The sequence below is a fragment of the Colossoma macropomum genome, unplaced genomic scaffold (genome assembly GCF_904425465.1).
Source record: "Colossoma macropomum unplaced genomic scaffold, Colossoma_macropomum, whole genome shotgun sequence".
Lineage (NCBI taxonomy): Eukaryota > Metazoa > Chordata > Actinopteri > Characiformes > Serrasalmidae > Colossoma > Colossoma macropomum.
Genome location: NW_023494808.1, coordinates 18,129,579 through 18,149,521, shown reverse-complemented (window position 1 = coordinate 18,149,521; position 19,943 = coordinate 18,129,579). Strand labels below are relative to the sequence as shown.

General features: G+C 38.4%; 1 protein-coding gene across 3 annotated transcripts; it reads left to right on the top strand.

Annotated features, from left to right (window-relative positions):
* Nucleotides 1-3,757: 3,757 nt before the first annotated feature.
* Nucleotides 3,758-12,303, top strand: LOC118798109 (SH2 domain-containing protein 1A-like). Of its 3 annotated transcripts, none has more exons than XM_036557458.1 (5): nucleotides 3,758-3,848; nucleotides 3,950-4,202; nucleotides 4,607-4,667; nucleotides 8,823-8,967; nucleotides 11,463-12,303. In XM_036557458.1, exons 2-5 carry the CDS (start codon nucleotides 4,069-4,071, stop codon nucleotides 11,486-11,488), a joined length of 366 nt encoding a protein of 121 aa, XP_036413351.1. In that variant the 5' UTR covers nucleotides 3,758-3,848; nucleotides 3,950-4,068; the 3' UTR covers nucleotides 11,489-12,303. The 3 variants fall into 3 exon arrangements, with proteins under 3 accessions (XP_036413351.1, XP_036413350.1, XP_036413349.1); XM_036557457.1 differs by having other exon boundaries at nucleotides 11,460-12,303; XM_036557456.1 differs by having other exon boundaries at nucleotides 11,436-12,303.
* The last annotated feature ends 7,640 nt before the right edge of the window (nucleotides 12,304-19,943 follow it).

Here is a 19,943-nt window from a genome sequence, read left to right as displayed (position 1 = left end):
GCAACTGAAAAGAAGTCATTTTAATGGAATATATGGAGCCATTCCTGCTTTGACTTGAGTATTGCATGTAAAATCCTGTCTCCATAGTTTTATATGTACTTTTTAAATACATGTTAGTTGTCTCTAGAAGTTATAAACATATATGGGACTTCTTGCAAGAAAACCTGGCTTGCTTTGACCTGGCTGCCCTTGAACTATGAAGGCCATTGTTTCTTATTCCACTTGAGGAGAGTAATCCAAGTATCAAGACTAATACCATGTACATGACTCCACTTAGCTGTTATCCTTGCTATCTGAACTCATGTCAGCACTATAAAAAAGGACTGTTAAAGGAACAGTTTGGTGTAAAAACTAATTTGATTATGATCAAGATATTCCTTATACCACAAATGCAGTCGATCAGCCATGAAGACATGTTTGGTGTTAAAATTTAGCTTCTTTAGTTTTTGAACTGGTGCTACGAGGCTAATGTTGCTAACAAACACTGGAAGTAATTAGAAGGTAAATAGTCTTCCAAACCATTTCCACAAATACATGCCCAAAACCTTTCTTAACCCGCTTTCAGGCCTGAATTCAGGTCACACACACAAGTCGGATGTGATTTAGAACACAGTATGAACTCTGTGTAGCTAAAAGGAGGGGCAGCCATTTCAGTTACAGTTCTACTTGCAAAGAATGCATCAGTTGGATGTTGTACCCACCAGTGACTCCCTGGAACCAAATTAGAAATTAGTTGAATTTTCTGTTCCACCTTAAAAGATGTAGCAGTTACATTGTGGCGCATCAGGCACCAGAAAACTGCTGCGCCATTTAAGGTGGAATGGAAAATTCACTCATCCTCTGAACTACATATGGCACGAGCAAGTAAGAGAAGAGAAAAAGTAAATAGCGTTTACCTTGAATTCAAGGATTCTTGAAGTGGATTCTTCCCAGCAGCACAGTTACATTGTAGTACATCTGTTTCTCTTCATACTTTGTTAGCCCCCTTTTACTCTGTTCTTCAGTGGTCAGGACCCCCATGGACCCTCACAGAGCAGGTACTATTTGGGTGGTGGATCATTCTCAGCACTGCAGTAATATTGACGTGGTGGTGGTGCATTAGTGTGTGTTGTGCTGGTACAAGTGCATCAGACACAGCAGTGCTGCTGGAGTTTTTAAACACTGTGTCCACTCACTGTCCACTCTTTTAGACACTCCTACCTTGTCAGTCCAGAGACGATAGCTCATCTGCTGCTGCACAGTTTGTGTTGGTCATCCTCTAGTCCTTCATCAGTGGTCACAGGATGCTGCCGACAGGACGCTGTTGGCTGGATATTTTTGGTAGGTGGACTATTTTCAGTTGAGCAGTGACACTGAGGTGTTTCAAAACTCCAGCAGCACTGCTGTGTCTGATCCACTCAGACCAGCGCAACACACACTAACACACCACCACCACGTCAGTGTTACTGCAGTGCTGAGAATGATCCACCACCCAAATAGTACCTGCTCTGTGAGGGTCCATGGGGGTCCTGACCACTGAAGAACAGAGTAAAAGAGGGCTAACAAAGTATGCAGTGAAACAGATGGACTACAGTCTGTAACTGTAGAACTACAAAGTGCACCTCTATAGTAAGTGGAGCTGATAAAATGGATAATGAGCGTAGAAACAAGGAGGTGGTCAAAATGTTATGCCTGATCGGTGTATATGCATGAGAGGGAGGCAAAACAAAATAATACAAAGAACATAGAAACAATCCAAAAACAAACGGTAAACAAATAGCAGCCATAAACATCAAGGAAGATGTAAGTATAGACAAAGGAGCACTGAAACAAGGTCTACTTATACAAGAAGACTAGAAACAGCTGGGAAAAGAGAGGTAACAGACTACACACAGGTAGGATCCCTAATGACAAGGTGGGACTAGGGAGGAGACAGGAATCAAAACAAAAACCATATCAAGACCACACGGCTAGGAGATGACAGGAGGCAGAGACGAGACAGGAAGACGCTGCCATATCGGCCTATTCAGCCTACAGCAGTTTAGCCCTGCCCATTCACGCTGAAGTGTTTCTGCCTGGGCTGCTTTCTGAAGGAGATGCAGTACAAGACAGCCAATCAGAGCTCATTTATTGTTCAAAAGATTGTGATCACTGTCTTCAACAATATATTTTGTTAAAGATATTTGTACAAAATTGTTCTAATATGAATTGTAGGAAGCTGTAAAAACTGAAGAAATGTTAGATTTTGTCTGGAATGATGAACAGAGCTGTATTTGATTCCTTAATGACTAAGAGAGCTGTATAACACTGAGAATGAAGTTATAATGAAATTAATATCCAGAACGCCTTGTATTTGAAAGAGGTTTCCCAAGAAACATGAAATGTTGATTAGGACATTTTAAAATACCTCTGGTGTCTAGATTACAGTTAATTCTACATTGTATTAGTTATGTTGAAGAAAACCAGCAATAACTAATATAACAAGTTATTCCAAAACATTTTTAATGGTAGTGTACATACATCATCAGTCATAATGGCAGAGTAAAAAAACAGCCTGACTAGTTTTAACGGATGAAGAGGGGTCAGACAGTGGTGCAAATAAATTATGGTCAGTACACTAATATTCTTTCGGTACATTACTTTGGGGAAATCAAATAAAACCTGTAAGTTGCCTCTCTAAGCTATACTGCTTAGAGTGCATGAAGTAGAGTAAACACTGCGTGATAGAGCGTATGAGCTTATGAACTTTGGTCAACATCTTGGTGTTTCCTGTGGAGCACTTGTACGCTTTTCCCATCCATTCTCAGCGTGACACTTTGCTCAAGAAAAAAGCAAAGTCTGGTGAGAGAGAGGTTTCTGTTTTGATTTGTTTGCAATTGTGGCTTGCAGGGGTGTAACGTTTCTTGTGGCAGGGCCTCTCACGCAGCTGAGACCCTTCAACGCTTGTTCCCCATTTATTTCTTGTAATTTAAAAAAAAATACATTTATATTATATTTGCCAACAGTTTGGGTGCAGGCAACTTGCATTTGCCAGTGGAGTGTCACAGTCAGGTCAGATGGGGTCAAAATATTATAAATGGACAATCTGGCTGACATCACCCTGCTCACAAAATAGAAAACATTAGCTCTCCTATTGTCCATTCAATGTCTAATGGCTCTAAATAAATGGCCAACATCATTTTTTGCTTAATTTTTACTTTTCCTAATTTAGTGGGGAGAACTGGGTAAACACAAAATTAACATATTGAAATGATTTCAATGGACTGTACACATTTTTATATGCACTGGTGTTCTTTGGGGTCAATTTGAGCTCAGGCTGTTTTAGCCACATAAAACGTTAGAAATACCCACATTTTACACACATTTGTTTTGGTTGTTTTGCATGATATTGAGGTCAATATAACATGCAATTTTATAATGTTCAAATAAAACTTCCCTCAGCTTTAGGGCCCCAACCTAACATAACCACAAGTGCAGTAGTGTGAGAACCACTTACACTTCACACAACATGGCGGAGGGGAAAACAAAACTCCCACCAGAACTTTGATATTTCCCAGAGAGTGAAATTAACCCCAAAGACAAAAGATGTTAAAGGAGACTTAAAAGGTTTTGCTTGTTCCTGGTGGTGTCCAGCAGTCACTAATGATATTCTGTGTTTTCTTAATAGGTTGGTATCAGGTCATGGTCTAATGGCCTAAAATGGACAAGGCCCAACAGCTCACGGGCATGTACTGCATTTGATTCCTAAAGCTGCCTAAACCAGAACTATTACCTTTTTTTTTTTTTAACAATGTCTTATTTACACCCGACTAGTTTGTCTTTTAAACGAGGCCTTGCTCTTGCCTTTGGCCTGCAGACCCTGTATTCCAGTAAGTTCATTCAGACTGTTCCTTATTCTGAGGTCTTCTTCATACACTGTTGCTCGTGTTTGTGGCGTGACGTTTTCTTGTAAATCATGCTCTGCCACCAGCTCGCCAAAGTCAACGGTGTGAAAGTGCAGCTTTCTCTGCCACGCCTCTTTCTTCAGCTCATATTCGCTAAAAAAGACCCCCTGATATCCAGCAGAAGAATCTCCCCCCTTTGGCGAAAATGCTCGGATGTATGTACTACGGACAAATCGGCAAAGAGGACACGGAGCGCTTGCTGGAAAAGTATGGCAAAGATGGAAGCTTCCTCCTGAGAGACAGCCAGAGTGTGCCTGGAGCTCTGTGCCTCTGCGTGAGGTAAAATTAAACCTAGCATGTTTTCATGGGATTGGGTCTCTTTTGGGGAAGAACTAAAAATACTCCTCACTCCAAAATGTGAAAGATAGATCACAGTACATTTGTTTTAAAATATTGTAACCGCCTTAGACGTTAACCGAGGAAAAATATGATTAAGAAATGTATTTTTTCCCTTTTAGAAAGTTCTCGACGCGCCAGTCAACCCTAAGCGGCTAAAATCCCTCGCTTCTCCACCACAGTTACAGCATTTAAGAGAAACTGTGTGATTTATCGTAAGAGTAGAAAGTCACATGGATTTCGGTTTTGAAATGCAGTGGAAAAGAGTTTTGTGTGGAAAATACATTTGAATTATGAAAACGGTGAGTCAAATGTAACTTAACGTACATGTGTTTCTTTCCACCAAGGAAAACTCCATTTGTCCACACTTACAGGATTGAGCATTCATCTGAAGGCTGGGCTGCTGAGGTAAGCGGGCAGTGTTTGTTGGACAATGTTAAGACAAATGTGAATATTCCACATTTTATCACTGAGAAAATTTGTAAGGACTGAGCCATCTAAAAAGTGGATACACAGTGAAAACTGAATACAGCATGTGGATACATTTCATGTATAAAGGCAATAGTATGACCACCATCAGTGTTATTATTATGAGTGTTACAGTGTTATAAGTCTGGAAACCAGATTAATCTAGTAGTCTGTTAGTCCAATTCAACTAAGTGAAACTAAGTGTCTGATTATGATTGCCATTTATGTATTTTCTGTGTTCTCAGGTAGTTTATACCTTAATATGGCTACTTAAGTCTTCTGTCCAGATGTCCATTTTCTTTTTTTCTTTGTATAGATGGTCAGATTCCTCTGATGTGCTGCGGGGTTTCTTAAAGGCAGAGATTTTACATATTTCAAATTGTTCATATTTGTGAGATAAATCAAGATGAAATGGCTAAACCCCAGTTTCCGCACATTCAAAGCTGCTCTGTCAGAATATTGGCGTAATATAATGAAACAGCACTGATGTCTGGCCCAGAAACCTACATATGAATTGTTTAGAACCTCAGCTTTGAAAGGTTGTAGTCGTACTGCAGATACTGTACAGATAAAACGAAGTACAGTTTAAAGGTTTATCTGAACTTACAATATTTGAAACATTTAAAACTTGAACACTTTTTTGCACAGTACACCTTTATTATTAAAATAAATAATAATAATAATAATAATAATAATAATAATAAAAAAACCTTCAGTGCTTCTGGAACTTGCAGTTTTAACCAGACTGGAGCTTTTTAAGTATATAAAAAGGCCACAATGCTTTCAAGTAGGGCTGGTGATATGGTAAAAATGGCTTATAATACCTAAAGACATTTTCACAATTCACAAGTCAGACATGATGCATCATCACTGTTGCATGTCTGGTTTTTATTCAGCATTGTTCTTAATCCAAGAAAGACGTATTCTTCTTATTTTGTAATGAAACATGCAGTAGTCAATCCTTAGAAAAGCATATTGTTAGCAGTTTGTCACATTAACGGTAAAATATCATGATGTTGCTCACCCCTACTTTCAGGAAACCTTTTCTCTACAGATTTGTTTTAGGGATCCATTAAGATGACTCAAAGCATCTATTCAGTCTCCATTATGTAAAGTAAAATTTGATTTGTTATATTAGTTTAGTTACATACTCTAAAGCACAACCTCAACAGTTTTCAAAACTGTTTGTTATTTCTTTGCCTTATTTTTACTGTTACAATTCGTTGAAATTTGCCGTAACTTATATTAATATAACATAACTATCTTGTGAGGCCACACTGACATTAGCTTATCAGAGAGATCACGCAGTATGAGTATTTGAGTCACAGACTACAGATACAAAAAGCCAAGGAGTTATTCTTTCATGTCTGTGGTTGTTTGTGAAAGTGTGGTCTGTCAGCATGCCATTGCACTGACCTTACACACATAAAGAGTGTATTAAACATGCAGGCCTAGTGTATAGAATTAAAGAGGATGTGTGCTCAAGTTAAGGAGGAACTAAGCAGAGATCTGAATTTTTTAGTAGATTGGGAAACCCCCACACTGAAAAAGAAGTTTCTTTTTCAAGCAAGATTTGGTCCAAAAAGTTACAGACCAAGACATGGAGAAGGGCAAGAGTATTTTATATACAGAGTTATCTACCGATTATGGCAGCAAGCTATGTTATGCTAGCAAGCTAGCAAGTCTACATTTTCTTGTTGTCTTGAGTGTTTTCTAAATTTGATGCTGTTCATGAGTGTCATTTCTGCTTACCTGCCAATATAGTGTAAGCCAAGGATCAGATTTAGACTGAGGCTGCGCGATTTTTTAACAAAAAAATGAGTTTGAGGTTTTATTATTTTTTTAAACAAAGATTGCTGACAAAAATATTATACTATATTTGATTTTACAATTAATGTAGTCAGAGACCACCCTTCACTTATTTCATTTCCAGTCAAAACAGCCGTTAAGTACGAGTTTAATTTTCAACATCAGGGAAAAAGAAGAAAACTTATATTTAACAGACGTTAAACAGAAGCTTCAACAAATAAATACATATATTTTTCATGTGCTCACCCTTTGCCTTTATTACAGCATCAATTCTTTTTGGCAGCTTTCAATTTTTTAAAGAATTCTGCAGGAATGATGTTCCAGTTCAGTCTTAGAAGTTGGTTGCATTTTCTGCTTCTAATGATCCAGATAATCCGAACACATACAGTGATGTTGAGGTCTGAACTCTGGTGGGGGCCGTTCAGCTGTTCTGAGAACACCAACAGCAGCTTCTTAGATTGATTTGCAAATTTTCTTATTTTTTTGTCATTTCCTTTTCTCACTTTTTCTGTTTTTGTTAATTTGTCATCTTTAAATAGTTCAGCTCATCCAACTAATTTTAATATAAGACAACATGAGTAAATAAAAATGCAGCTTTTACATGATCATTACATTTATTGAATATAAAAAAGCAAAGCAAAAAAAAACGAACAAAAAAAAACTAATAACTGGTTGTGCTACCCTTGGCAGTAATATCTGCAATCAAACATTTGCAATGAGTCTTTTACATCACTGTTGAGGAATTCTGGCCCACTCTTTGCAGAATTGTTTTAATTTGGCTACTTTTGAGGGTTTTCAGTGAAACCTGTTCAGGGTCTTGCCACAGCATCTCAATGGGATTCATGTCAGGACTTTGACTCAGTTCCTCCAGAACCTTAATTTTGTTTCTTTTAGGCCATTCAGAGGTGGACTTGCTTGTGTGCTTTGGATCATTGTCCCGCTGCATAACCCAACTATGCCTGAGCTTTAGGTCACAAACTGACAGGCGGACATTCTCCTTCAGGAATTTCTGATAGAGAGCAGAATTCATGGTCCCATCACTCATGACAAGTTGTCCAGGTCTGGCAGAAGCAAAGCTGCCCCATCACACTACCACCACTATGTTTCCCTGTTGGTATAATCGTTTTTATGTCGGATGAATGCGATGTTAGCTTTACGTCAGATGTAATGGGACCCCAGTCTGGATAATGGCTCTCACTGTGGTTCACTGGCGTCCCAGAGCCTCAGCAATGGCTTTGTATTTGTATTGGCTTTGTATTTCCAGGCTGCTGGTAGACTGCAGTGACTTTGTTTTGCATCTGTATTTGAATCTCTTTAGAATGTGGTGTCATGTGCTGCTTTTTGAGACCTTCTAGTCTGTTTCACATTGCCAGACAGGTTCTGTTTAACTGATGTTTACATTATTCAATTGAATTTGGTTCATGGATGCTTTAGTTGCTAAGGGGGCAGTTACTTTTTCACAGCATTGTGTATACTTACATTTAGATATAGGTACACATGCACACTATATGGTCAAAAGTTTGTGAACACCTGCTCATCCAATGTTTCTTCCAAAATCAAGAGTATTAAAAAGTTTGTCCCCCTCTGCTGTAGTAACTGTCTCTAATCTTGGGGAAGGCTTTACGCTATGATGGAACACTGCTGTGAGGATTTGATTGCATTCAGAGGCGGGAGCACTAGTGAGATCAGGTATTGATGTTGGATGATTAGTTCTGGATCACAAACGCCACTCCAGCTTATCCCAAAGGTATTGATTGGTGCTCCATCACTCTAGAGAACACAGTTTCACTGCTCCACAGCTCAATGCTGGAGGGGCTTCATACCCCTCTAGCCTACACTTGGCATTGGACTTGGTGACCTTAGGCTCATGCTCCAGAACATCCTGTTTTATTGTCAGTGCTTTTCTAGAGAGACTATACAAGCTGTGTGCCTTTGAATTCCTGTGTCAGCAGTGAGTGCACCTTAATGCAGATGAATTCACTAATTAAAAAGCATGTCCACAAACTTTATGTATGTATATATGTTTTTTCCTTTCCCTATACAAGTGAATTACCTTCTGTCTAATCACCCCAGACATATCTCATGAAAAAACCTGTACGTAATGGCTGTTTTGACTAGAAATTAGGTAAATGATGTTCGGTTTCTTGTTTTTGCACTGCACTGTATATCTCAGCCCAGGTCTCAATTGCTGTTTTGGTCTTTCAGAATCTTTTTACAGAGAATGCCATTTGAGTTTGTTTCATGAAAGATTTAAGCACTCCTCTCACCTTTTTTCAATCTTTGAAGACTATCAACAGAGAGAAGCCACAGTGGTTTCAGTCCCTGGATGAGCTCATTGAGTGCTACAGAAATCTGACCCCTCACAACATGGTTCCCCTCCTGTATCCTCTGGAGAAAGCACACCTGAGTAAGGAGGATAGGCAGTACACAGGTGAGCTTGTGTTAGTGTGTTCATTGTTCCAAAACTACTGCCAAAACTAACCCAAGGCCCACATCTGACATTTATCATGTATCATTTTTTTCTCCCAGTGTCCACTTACATCATTTTTGTGGTTTTATGTACCAAACACATCATGATTTATTTTCACATGACCATTTTCCAACCTCTTTTTATCGGTTAGAATTAAACAGACAGTTTTTAATGCTGTGCCTTTAAGAATAATATATGTCAATGATCTCTGTTGTATCTCTGCCCTGTATTGCGGCTTGTTCAAAAGGAAGTCTCGGCTGGGAAACTCCTTATAATGTCAGCATGAATGGGTGGAGCTAAACCGCTATAGGCCCGGTAGGCAGATGTATGTAAATGTGTTGGTTTTCGTCACCTCACAGAAATGATGAATTCAGTTTTGGAGCATATGGACTCTACAAACTGGGGAGTAAACAGTATATTGTTTACACACAACATTAAAATCTTTTATTTCAAGAAAATGAGGAAAAACCTTGTACCTACAATCACTGGCCATCTTATCAGAAACACATACAGAATAGGTGCACTTTGTAGGTTTGCAATTACTGACTGGAGCCCATTTGTTTCTGCACAATTAATCAACCCTCCTCAGCCTGTATATCAGAAGAAAACCACGACCATGAGACCACCACTGATTAATACTTCAGCACAGCAGTGACACCAACATGGTAGTGGCATGTTAGGGGGTGTTACACTGATATTAGTTTGTCAGTCACAGCAGTGCTGCTTTGGTTTTTACATACCTTGGTGTCACTGCTGGGCAGAGAATAGTCTTCCCAACAAAAATATCCAGTGTATTAAATACACCAACAAAAAGTATGCAGTGTTTAAAACCTCCTGCAATGGAAATGCATTTACAGCATCTGTAGTGCAAATGATTTTTAGACATAAAATAAATCAGGTGTGAACATCTAATTTCCAGCTAAAACAGCTAAAATGTTGCCTGGTTCTAACGATTGTTATATTAAGTCAGTAAAACTCCAGTAAACAACTTTGAGTCTTTATGATGTAAATCTTACTAAATTAAATATTTGGTGTTTTCATTTGAAAAGAAAGCGACAAATCCAAATCTACTGCTCTTTCTACAACCCTTTCATAATTTAATAATAAAAACTTGCCATGTATAACTTAATATAAATGCATATGTCACTATTATCTGACCTCAGAAAGTTTCTGGGGCAGTATATCCCTGGAATGCAGTCATCCAGATGAAATTTCAGATTAAATTAGACCATAGTAATTTTGTAAGTGTGTCAAGATTAGATTTGGCATTGGCATTAGATTAAATCATCAGGAGAAAAAATAAATGGGGAGGGCATAATACCTTAGGGGGCTTCTTCTCCTAAGATGCCCTACCTAATAAACTAGCAACTTAGTATATACTGATTGCTGGCATAGGACAGAAATGTGAAGTAGCTGGGAGTTCTCAAGGAAAAAGCATAGGATAGGATTTTTTAAATAAAAGATTGATTTAGCATGTAAACATTTGTTAAAGCTGCAAAATGTACAGTTCACCCCAGTACATACAGTCCATAAACAGAAATAAAGCCACAAAAACTGCTTGTTTTTAATTCAGTGTTTTTGTTTTATTACAAAAAGGAATGCATTTACATATATCCACCTAATCAGCCTGCAGCAGTTGAGCCCCACCCATTCACACTGAAGTTATAAGGAGTGTTTCAGCCTGGAATGCTTTTTAATGGAGCACAGTTCAGGGCTGCCAATCTGAACAGAGGCCATTTACTTATATCACTCTTAAAGAAACAGCTTGTTTAATTCTGAGGCTCTATGAGAGAATGGAAAATGGTCATGTTTTAAATGAGTTATGGCTTTTTTTGGTACATAAAACCATTCAAACTTCTTCAGTGGACATGAAAAGGATATGGGCTAACGCCTTAAGCCTTAAGAGGAAGCTAACTTTGACAGTAATCTTTAAAATAGTTATGAAACATTTCAGAGAGTTGAGACATCTACTCAGACGTCGTCATAGTGTTTGGCATATTGTGCACCTGTGAAATTCAAACACAGTAGTTAATCGGCTTTGTCTGTTAGCGTTTGTGCTGTCGGAGTAGAAGCCACAGTGTGTTGAGCATGTGGGTAATGTGTTTGTCTGCATACGTTCGTGTGGGTAATCCCCCTCCCTTTCTTTAAGTCTGTTAGTCATTTTGAAAGTGTCGATCTTATTCCGTATGTCCAAGTAAAGATTCTTTTTTATTTGAATAGTAAATGTGAGAAACGATTTGGAAAGTAAGGCACCCATCTGCTTTCATGGTTTCTATGAAGGACAGACCCCACTTACTATCTATCCTCATGTTTTATTGCCCTTTTGTTTTGATAGCTGAGTTGATGATTGCTGTATGTGGTTTTAACCACAGTCCTCAGTAGCAAATACAAAACCAGTCTAGCCCAGCTGCATTTTATGTTTTTAAAAGGTCCTGCACTGTGTGTTCATTCAGCAGCACAACTGGCCTACATGGAGATGTGAAGACCTGAAGTGACTCTCGGAGTGAAACAAAACTGTAAATTTGTGTTTTGACAGCTATTATTTTTTTCCTTTTTCTTTTTTTATTTTAATAAGTAATGTGAACTCTCTGTTTTGATGTTGTGAATGTTCTACTTTTTTTGTCTGAAATATGAAGCAGAGTTTTCCCTACCTGTCTAATCTTTAAGGTGGTACATTCACTTCTCTCCAGTGAGCCCATCATTCTTCCGTTAGTTGACAGAGGCTGCAGCTTCTATGAAAATATTCCACAAGATGGCAGTAAAGTTATTAAACGGAAGTCTTTTTCATTGGCTTCTGTTTCTCTTAACATTCAACAACATGCATTGCTGTTTAAAACCTTGGAATCACTCAGTCATATAAATATGTACACACACACACACCTTTCAGTATTCTTTTTTCTTAATTGAGTGTCCAAATAATGTGTGTATTTCTTGGAATAAAAGCACAAGCATCTCATGTTACATGAAATGTGCCCTTGTTCATGCCTAAATATAAAATATTTTGGAATTTTTTGAAATGGGACAAAATATACTGTGGTGGTTGTCAGTATACTTGGGGAGACGCCACTGTCTAGGGAACACTGCATTTTGTTGTTTTATACACAATAATAACTTGTACAGTTTCATTTTAAAATATCATAAACAAGACAAAATGTTTTTTTACATACTGTATTCAATATGAAATTGAAAAGGTAAAAACTGAAAGCTATGAAATGATAAACAGCAGACTGTAATTACCCATTTACAGTAATGTTTGTGATGTTATCTACTGCAGCATTTGTTCATCTCTTTTCAAATACAAGCCATTCTTTATGTTAACCTTATTATAACTTTATTCTCAATGTTGTGCTGCTTTCTCAGTTATTATAAAATTATGTACAGCTCTGTTGATCATTCTTTTCTCTTTCTTAGTTTTCTGTTAACTATGAATGCAGGGAATTGCACAGGACTCGCATATTAGAGTCATTTTATACATTTTGCTGCAAATTGGTTTTATAGTATTGAAAGCAATGATTCTAAATTTCTGAATGTATTTCATGTATAATCCTTTTTGACTTGTACTGAAATTTGAAGAAGTGTACAGTCGTATGTAGAAGTTCGAACACCCCTGGACAAATGACATGTTTTGGTGAATTTCTAAGTGAAAGCAAGTCAGTGACATCTTTTGCACAGGCCTCATTTTATATATATTAATATTTCCCCAATATGTTCAGCAAATAAGCAGCAATTGTGCACTTGTAGAGGATGTATTAACTTATTTTCACTTGCGATTTGACCAGGGATGCCAAAACCTTTGCACCTAAACTTTTTTATGACTGTATAGTGGTAGGACTGTTGATGATTTTTAAGTTCAAGTACCATTAAGAAGAATTTTGTGACTCTCAGACAAATAATCATCTCTATGGCTCTTGTACTTCCTGTATCAGTTATAGCTCGTTTCAAACTTGGAGTGAAACTTTAAAAGAAAATGGAATATTAAAAACCGTCAGTTGTTACAGTTAGATATGTGCTGTCTGAGCATTTATCCTACCACTTCTTTTTTGCTTTGTGGTTCCAGAGTACTTCAAGTAACCATTTGCTCTAAGAAGGCCTTTAACACATTTGGGGTGGCACAACAAAGGCTTGAAGCCAAACCATTTTGGCTCTGCGTTCAAAATCAACACCAGTGGCACGTGTCAGCTTGGTGTGAATGAGTCAACACAGAAGAAGTTTGTGAAACCTTTAGGTTTCTGCTCGAATACTTAAAAATACACCTGTAATAAATAAGAGGGACACAAAAGATTCTTTGAATTGATGCCATAGAAAAACCACTTTTGGTTTCTTAAAGAATGTTGCAGTGGATGTTCCTTGAAGACATTCTTGTAAATGAAGTGTTAGTGTGGACAACCTCCACACACAGTTTCCTCCTGGAACCATACATCCAATCCAGGAACCATTCAGAACCTTTATTTTAAAGAATTTATTATGTAATCTGGTCATTATTCATAACAGCTAAAAGCAATTTTATTTTTAAAGGAAGACTAACAAACAAGAAATGAATATAATGCCCTAGTGTAAGTCTCTACACTGCAGTTCAAACATTTGGAAACAGTTGTTATCAATTATATTGTGTTTAGAATAATTATACAGTGTAGATTTAAAGGAGAAGATTTGCAAAACATCACTTTTTGGCACATATGAACTTATAAACAGTGAATATTGCATACAAATGGCAAAAAGAAGTCATAAGTCACAACTTGATCTGCCCCGCTATAGTTTCTAAGCTAAATGTGTCTGACTTGTTCATTTTCTAAAAACCCCTATGAGCCATCCTACTTTGAATCATCAAATTCTCCATTGTAAGCACTGAACGTAGGCAAGTGGAAAAAAGATGGTGCAGGGTTTTGTTTATATGTACTTTTAAAAACTTTATACTACTGTTTCTTTGTCATAATTCCAAATTATATGTCTACTGCTGGTGAGGGATATTTTCAGTGGAACAGGATTAGTGTTGCCACATAAGCCCAAAGTGAAGTCTGTCCAATAGAAGGAGAAATAATGGTCATTCTTTTGGACGTTCTTCACTTCTGGCTTCTGACTTCTGTGAAAAGATTCTTTGTTAAAAATCAAAATAAAATAAGTAAAATGTGTTTATATATACACTGTTAGACTTAGTAATAGAAACTGATAATAAACCTAGATGAAAAAAGTCTTGTATGTTTTGCCAGAAAGTTCTGACTTTGATGACCTCGTTCATTCAAATTGCATGGCAGTACAATGAGTTGTACTGAAGAGCTCAGTGACTTCAAACGTGGCACTGTCTTAGGATGCCAAGTGCTAAGTGTTATTGTTGTGAAAAAGAAGCATAAAGGAGCAGCAACAGCTCAGCCATGAAGCGATAGACTGTGGAAACTCAGAGCCGGGCTGACAAGTGCTAAAGCACTTAGCGTGTAAAAATTGCCACCACTGCTGCCTCTGAAAGTAAGCCTAAGAATGCGCAGTGCTAAGGATCAGCTGGAATGGTGTGAGACACACCAACACTGGACTCACACTGGACTCTGTGGAAATGTAAGGAGATGCCACCTACTGGAATACATAGTGCCAACAGTAAAGTTTGGTGGAGGAGGGATAATGGTCTGGGGCTGTTTTCAGGGTTTGGTGGTCCGCTCCATGTGAATGCCTAAAGTTTTTGGAAAAGGATGTCAGACAAGCTCATGTAGGTGTGATGGTCAGGTGTCAACTACCTTTGGCCATAAAAGCTGCGTTCCAAAGACTAGGCTGCAGCAGAGGGAGTGCGGGTGCTCGGACAGTCCTATGAAGAGTATTCTATATGTAGCCTATCGGTCACACAAACGAACAGTCCTAACGATGTTCTTAAGTAGTACGGTAAACTACATGTATACAAGTACTTCTGAATAAAATATGATATATGGGCAATATACGATATATGGATGAATGCTTTAATTAATCAGTGATTTTATACTTTATAAGGTAACGAAGAAGAATTCAAGTATGAACAACTTAAATTTTAAAATAAACTCTGCTCCAACAGCTTTGTTTTCTGCCGTTTTTGTGGTGCTGTTTTTTCCTCCACGTGATTCATGCGCAGAGAACTGTGGGTAACTGAAGGCCTGGAAGGATACATCTGATGCGTCCTTGCACCACTCCGAACATAGGCAGCATTTCTAGGCTGCATACGAAGAGGGCTTCACTTTGGAACGGCCTGCTATGATGTAGCATCCGAGAAATGCAGCCTAGGCTTTGGAACACAGCTACAGTGTATGTTTACTTGTATACATTGTACTGCTTTATGAAAGTATAGTAATAATAATAGTAATAATAATAATAATAATAATAGTACAATAATTGAGTATTCTGTACTCATTACTTTTTAACTCATTATTATGGCCAGTCTAAATCCCAAAATTTACTCTTTAAAAGAAATAAGGTTAAAAAAAGTAAAAAAAAACTTTCCTGCTCAGACATTTTTCTAGGTGGACCAAGATGCTAGGAAGAATTGCTCAAGGCAGCCACAGGATGTTTCATTTCTGTGTGGTGTTTCTTAATTTTTGCTCAAATTTCTGTTCTCCATTTCACGGTCTATTCTAGGGAACTGTGGTTAGCCTATGGTTAGTTTACTCAGACTGTACAGTGGACACATAGGCATACGTCATGTCAGCATTACAGTTTAGGTTGTGTCCAGTATGGTGTCTTGAGAACAAGAAGTGTCTTTTTACGTTGTACACGTTATGCTCTGGAACTTGTAGAACAAGGTGTCCACTCTTGTACACAAAGGGCTGATGTAGCTGCAGGTTTTCATTCCATCATAGCAGGAGATCACCTGATCAGCAGTTTGAAGACTGAAACCAACTGATTAAACAAGGGGAATCAGGTGTGCTCCAGCTTGTTTTGAGTGAAAACCTGCAGATACACTGGCCCGTTGTGGATAAGTGTGGACACCCCTGTTGTAGAACATAAGAAAGAATTGTGGGAAGCGTAACATGTTAAAATAAAATCGCAGTAACTTTGGCCAGATTGAGATATTTTACATTTGCTTTTAGTGGTTGCTCTAATCCACAGCGTCATGTGAAACATGCTAACAGTGGAGGCCAAACTGTTACAAAGTACATGGAGATACTGTAAGAATCTAATACCCAAGAGAGAAAAGCTGTACCATGGCTTGATCTAATTAAACAAATAAATAAGTTTTACTGTTGGACCTGAAGCCACACCGAGTTGCCTTTGTACATACATGATATAAACCAATTTCTTATTGTCTTAGTATCTACTATTTAAACACCTCAGTGCTACTACTGGATTAAGAGTGGTCCACCAACCAAAAATATCCCGCCAATAGTGGTTCTATGATCAGAAACTGAACACTGGTTAGAGAATGGAGAATAACAAATTAAGTGGAAAAAGGTGAGCTATAGTCCCTAGACTCACAAAGTGGACCAACAAGGTTGGTTTACACAATAAACTAGCCACTCTGTGTGTATGTCCATTACTATGAGGCACTGACTGCTTGCAAAGGACCAACAGATCACTCTCACGGTCTTCTAAAGTAGCTCAAGAGTGAGGCACCAAAGGAAATTGTAATGTAGTAACTCCACAAAGCCTCCAGAACACACCAGAGCCCAGAGCCAGCATGTCTTCTGGTGAAAATGTGGCATACTCCCAGTAAGCTGGTCTTTGTATTGCAGTGGACTAACTCTTAAGGACAGAAAAGGGTATGTATAGACAATGGTGTGTAATCATGAACTACTGAGAGGGGAAGTAGGTCCATGGGGTAAATGACCACTAGATAGGAAGCTGGCTTGAGGTTGTGATTTGGCCGTGTGCTACCCGAGCCGTTTCTACTGATACATTACTAAATGTATGTGGCTAAAGCTACGTACATGCCACATTGCAAGCCTTACTGCTCAAATCTGATCTTTCTGATTCGATGGTTCACATTCAAATTTGAAAGACACCCATATCTGACTTTCGTACATCCAAATCAGTATTATCAGGTAATTGATCCTTATGTATCATGAACAGTGAAAAAAATTAACAAATTAGCAAGAGTTCACTGTGAAGATTATTTGCTCTGAAGCTCTCAGAAGGTAAGAAAACAAGAAAGTCTAGATGGATTGGTCCTTTTGCAGCCATTACTGTCACATATTGGCTGCAACTGCCACACTGCTAATGCTGCATGACAACAGTAATATACACTATTGCCAAAAGTATTCACTCACCCATCCAAATAATTGAATTCAGGTGTTCCAATCACTTCCATGGCCACAGGTGTATAAAACCAAGCACCTAGACAGGCAGACTGCTTCTACAAACATTTGTGAAAGAATGGGTCGCTCTCAGGAGCTCAGTGAATTCCAGCATGGTACCGTGATAGGATGCCACCTGTGCAAGTCCAGTCGTGAAATTTCCTCGCTACTAAATATTCCACAGTCAACTGTCAGTGGTATTATAACAAAGTGGAAGTGATTGGGAACGACAGCAACTCAGCCACGAAGTGGTCGGCCATGTAAATGACAGAGTGGGGTCAGCGGATGCTGAGGCGCATAGTGCGCAGAGGTCACCAACTTTCTGCAGAATCAATCACTACAGACCTCCAAACTTTATGTGGCCTTCAGATTAGCTCAAGAACAGCGTAGAGAGCTTCATGGAATGGGTTTCCATGGCCGAGCAGCTGTATCCAAGCCTTACATCACCAAGCGCAATGCGAAGCGTCGAACGCAGTGGTGTAAAGCGCCGCCACTGGACTCTAGAGCAGTGGAGCTGTGTTCTCTGGAGTGACGAATTCTCCGTCTGGCAATCCGATGGACGAGTCTGGGTTTGGCAGTTGCCAGGAGAACAGTACTTGTCTGACCGCATTGTGCCAAGTGTAAAGTTTGGTGGAGGGGGGGTTATGATGTGGGGTTGTTTTTCAGGAGTTGGGCTCGGCCCCTTAGTTCCAATGAAAGGAACTCTTAATGCTTCAGCAGAACAAGAGATTTTGGACAATTTCATGCTCCCAACTTTGAGGGAACAGTTTGGGAATGGCCCCTTCCTGTTCCAACATGACTGCACACCAGTGCACAAAGCAAGATCCATAAAGACATGGATGAGCATGGTGTGGAAGAACTTGACTGGCCTGTACAGAGTCCTGACCTCAACCCGATAGAACACCTTTGGGATGAATTAGAGCGGAGACTGTGAGCCAGGCCTTCTCGTCTAACATCAGTGTCTGACCTCACAAATGCGTTTCTGGAAGAATGGTCAAAAATTCCTAAATTCTTAAACCTTGTGGAAAGCCTTCCCAGAAGAGTTGAAGCTGTTACAGCTGAGAAGGGTGGGCCGACATTATATTAAACCCCATGGATTAAGAATGGGATGTCACTCAAGTTCATATGCGTGTGAAGGCAGACGAGCAAATACTTTTGGCAATGTAGTGTATAAATGCAAAGTGGAAAATAAAGCACTGACCAGTCATATTAAAGTAGCTTGACCACAAATCAAAGATATATGCATAAATCTAATCTAGGACAACATATGAAAGTGACTCAGATCTAAAAAGAGCAGATTTTTGTGTTCAGACAGCTCTGAGATCTGTCTCACATTTGGCCAAACAATAAGATTAGTGTCACTTCCACCTGGTCATGTAAACACAGTCTAATTGGCTTCTTCTGACAACGACACTGGTATTCCGATGCCTCTGTAAAGTAATTTCCTGTAGTTTTAAGAAAGAAAGCAATTTTCTTTTTAAGCTCCTACATCTGCAAGTTAGTGACACTGAAGACCGAGGTTTCATTGCCCATGTATTGCTGGCCCAGTTTATCATGGCTTAATCCCTTTAAACCCCAGCCTTATTACATCATAAGGCTTTTTATTCAGTAACTACACAATGTACATTACAAACTGCCATTATTTTTAAGTTATAGGAGAGTGTAATTTAAGTCTGTAGTCACACTGCCCACACTTCTGTATTTTGAAAAATCTAAAATAATGTACTGTTTGTTACATTTCAAGTGTACTTTTCCTGTAGATTCAGCACTGAAGATACTCTTATAAGCTTGACCATGATCCATTTTGTAGATTCTCTTGAAATGCATATTTCAAAAGCATATACACTTGAAATATGCTTGAAATACAAATGAAAAACATGTAAACATAACACAAATCCATCTTTCGCCTATACACTGTAATGATTCAGTGTTTCAACTTAAAAAAAGGAACCTTAAATCTTTAAGTTTAATAAACTTACAACAATGTGGTAATGGAATGCAAAACAGATTGTTGTGTTTACTTTAACTAAACCTGGTTCTGTTAACTAAGTTCAGTTCAACTTTGCCATATACATATAGTAGGGTAGAGTATAATCTTTGGCTACTTCTCTGGTGCATGAACATTAAGACAAGGATATGAGTGCACATATACTAGTGGGATAACAGATAATACACATACAAAATAAGTACAAAAAATAGACAATAAATACAGAATAAACTACCGACACAGAGGTGTACTGGTGCATAGACGATGTGTTCAACATATGTGACAAATATGTGCTGCATTCTTAGAGGTATATCTAGTGTATAGATTATAAGTGTTCAGTAAACAATGTTATGAATGTTCAAGTATTCATTCCGAGTATATAAGAGGTCAGTCAGCAGTAACATGGAGAGACTTCAGAATCGAAGTGCAGAGTTCATGTAGTTTGGAAAGTGTTTGTACTCAAGATCTGGTGGGAGTTGTGGATGTGAACATTTTAACAGCTATTTTAAGACCAGTTAACTTACTATTAGAAGTTCAATGATCTGAACAACTAGATTAGTTCCTTTTTTAAAGTTAAAAAAACAATCATTTTTTACAGCGTTCAGGATGTCACACTAAGGCTTGGGTGAAAGCGTTCCACGAAATGCAGTAGGCCCACTAAAAGAGATCTTTCTGGAAAGCCCCTGACTGTGGGCGAAAAGTCTAAA

What these genes read in the sequence shown, in the direction of transcription:
- LOC118798109 (XM_036557456.1), top strand. Translation starts at nt 4,069, where the DNA reads ATGCTCGGATGTATGTACTACGGACAAATCGGCAAAGAGGACACGGAG. An exon ending in GCTCTGTGCCTCTGCGTGAG is followed by an intron (nt 4,203 to 4,606) that starts GTAAAATTAAAC and finishes CTTTCCACCAAG; the next exon opens with GAAAACTCCATTTGTCCACA. An exon ending in CTGAAGGCTGGGCTGCTGAG is followed by an intron (nt 4,668 to 8,822) that starts GTAAGCGGGCAG and finishes CAATCTTTGAAG; the next exon opens with ACTATCAACAGAGAGAAGCC.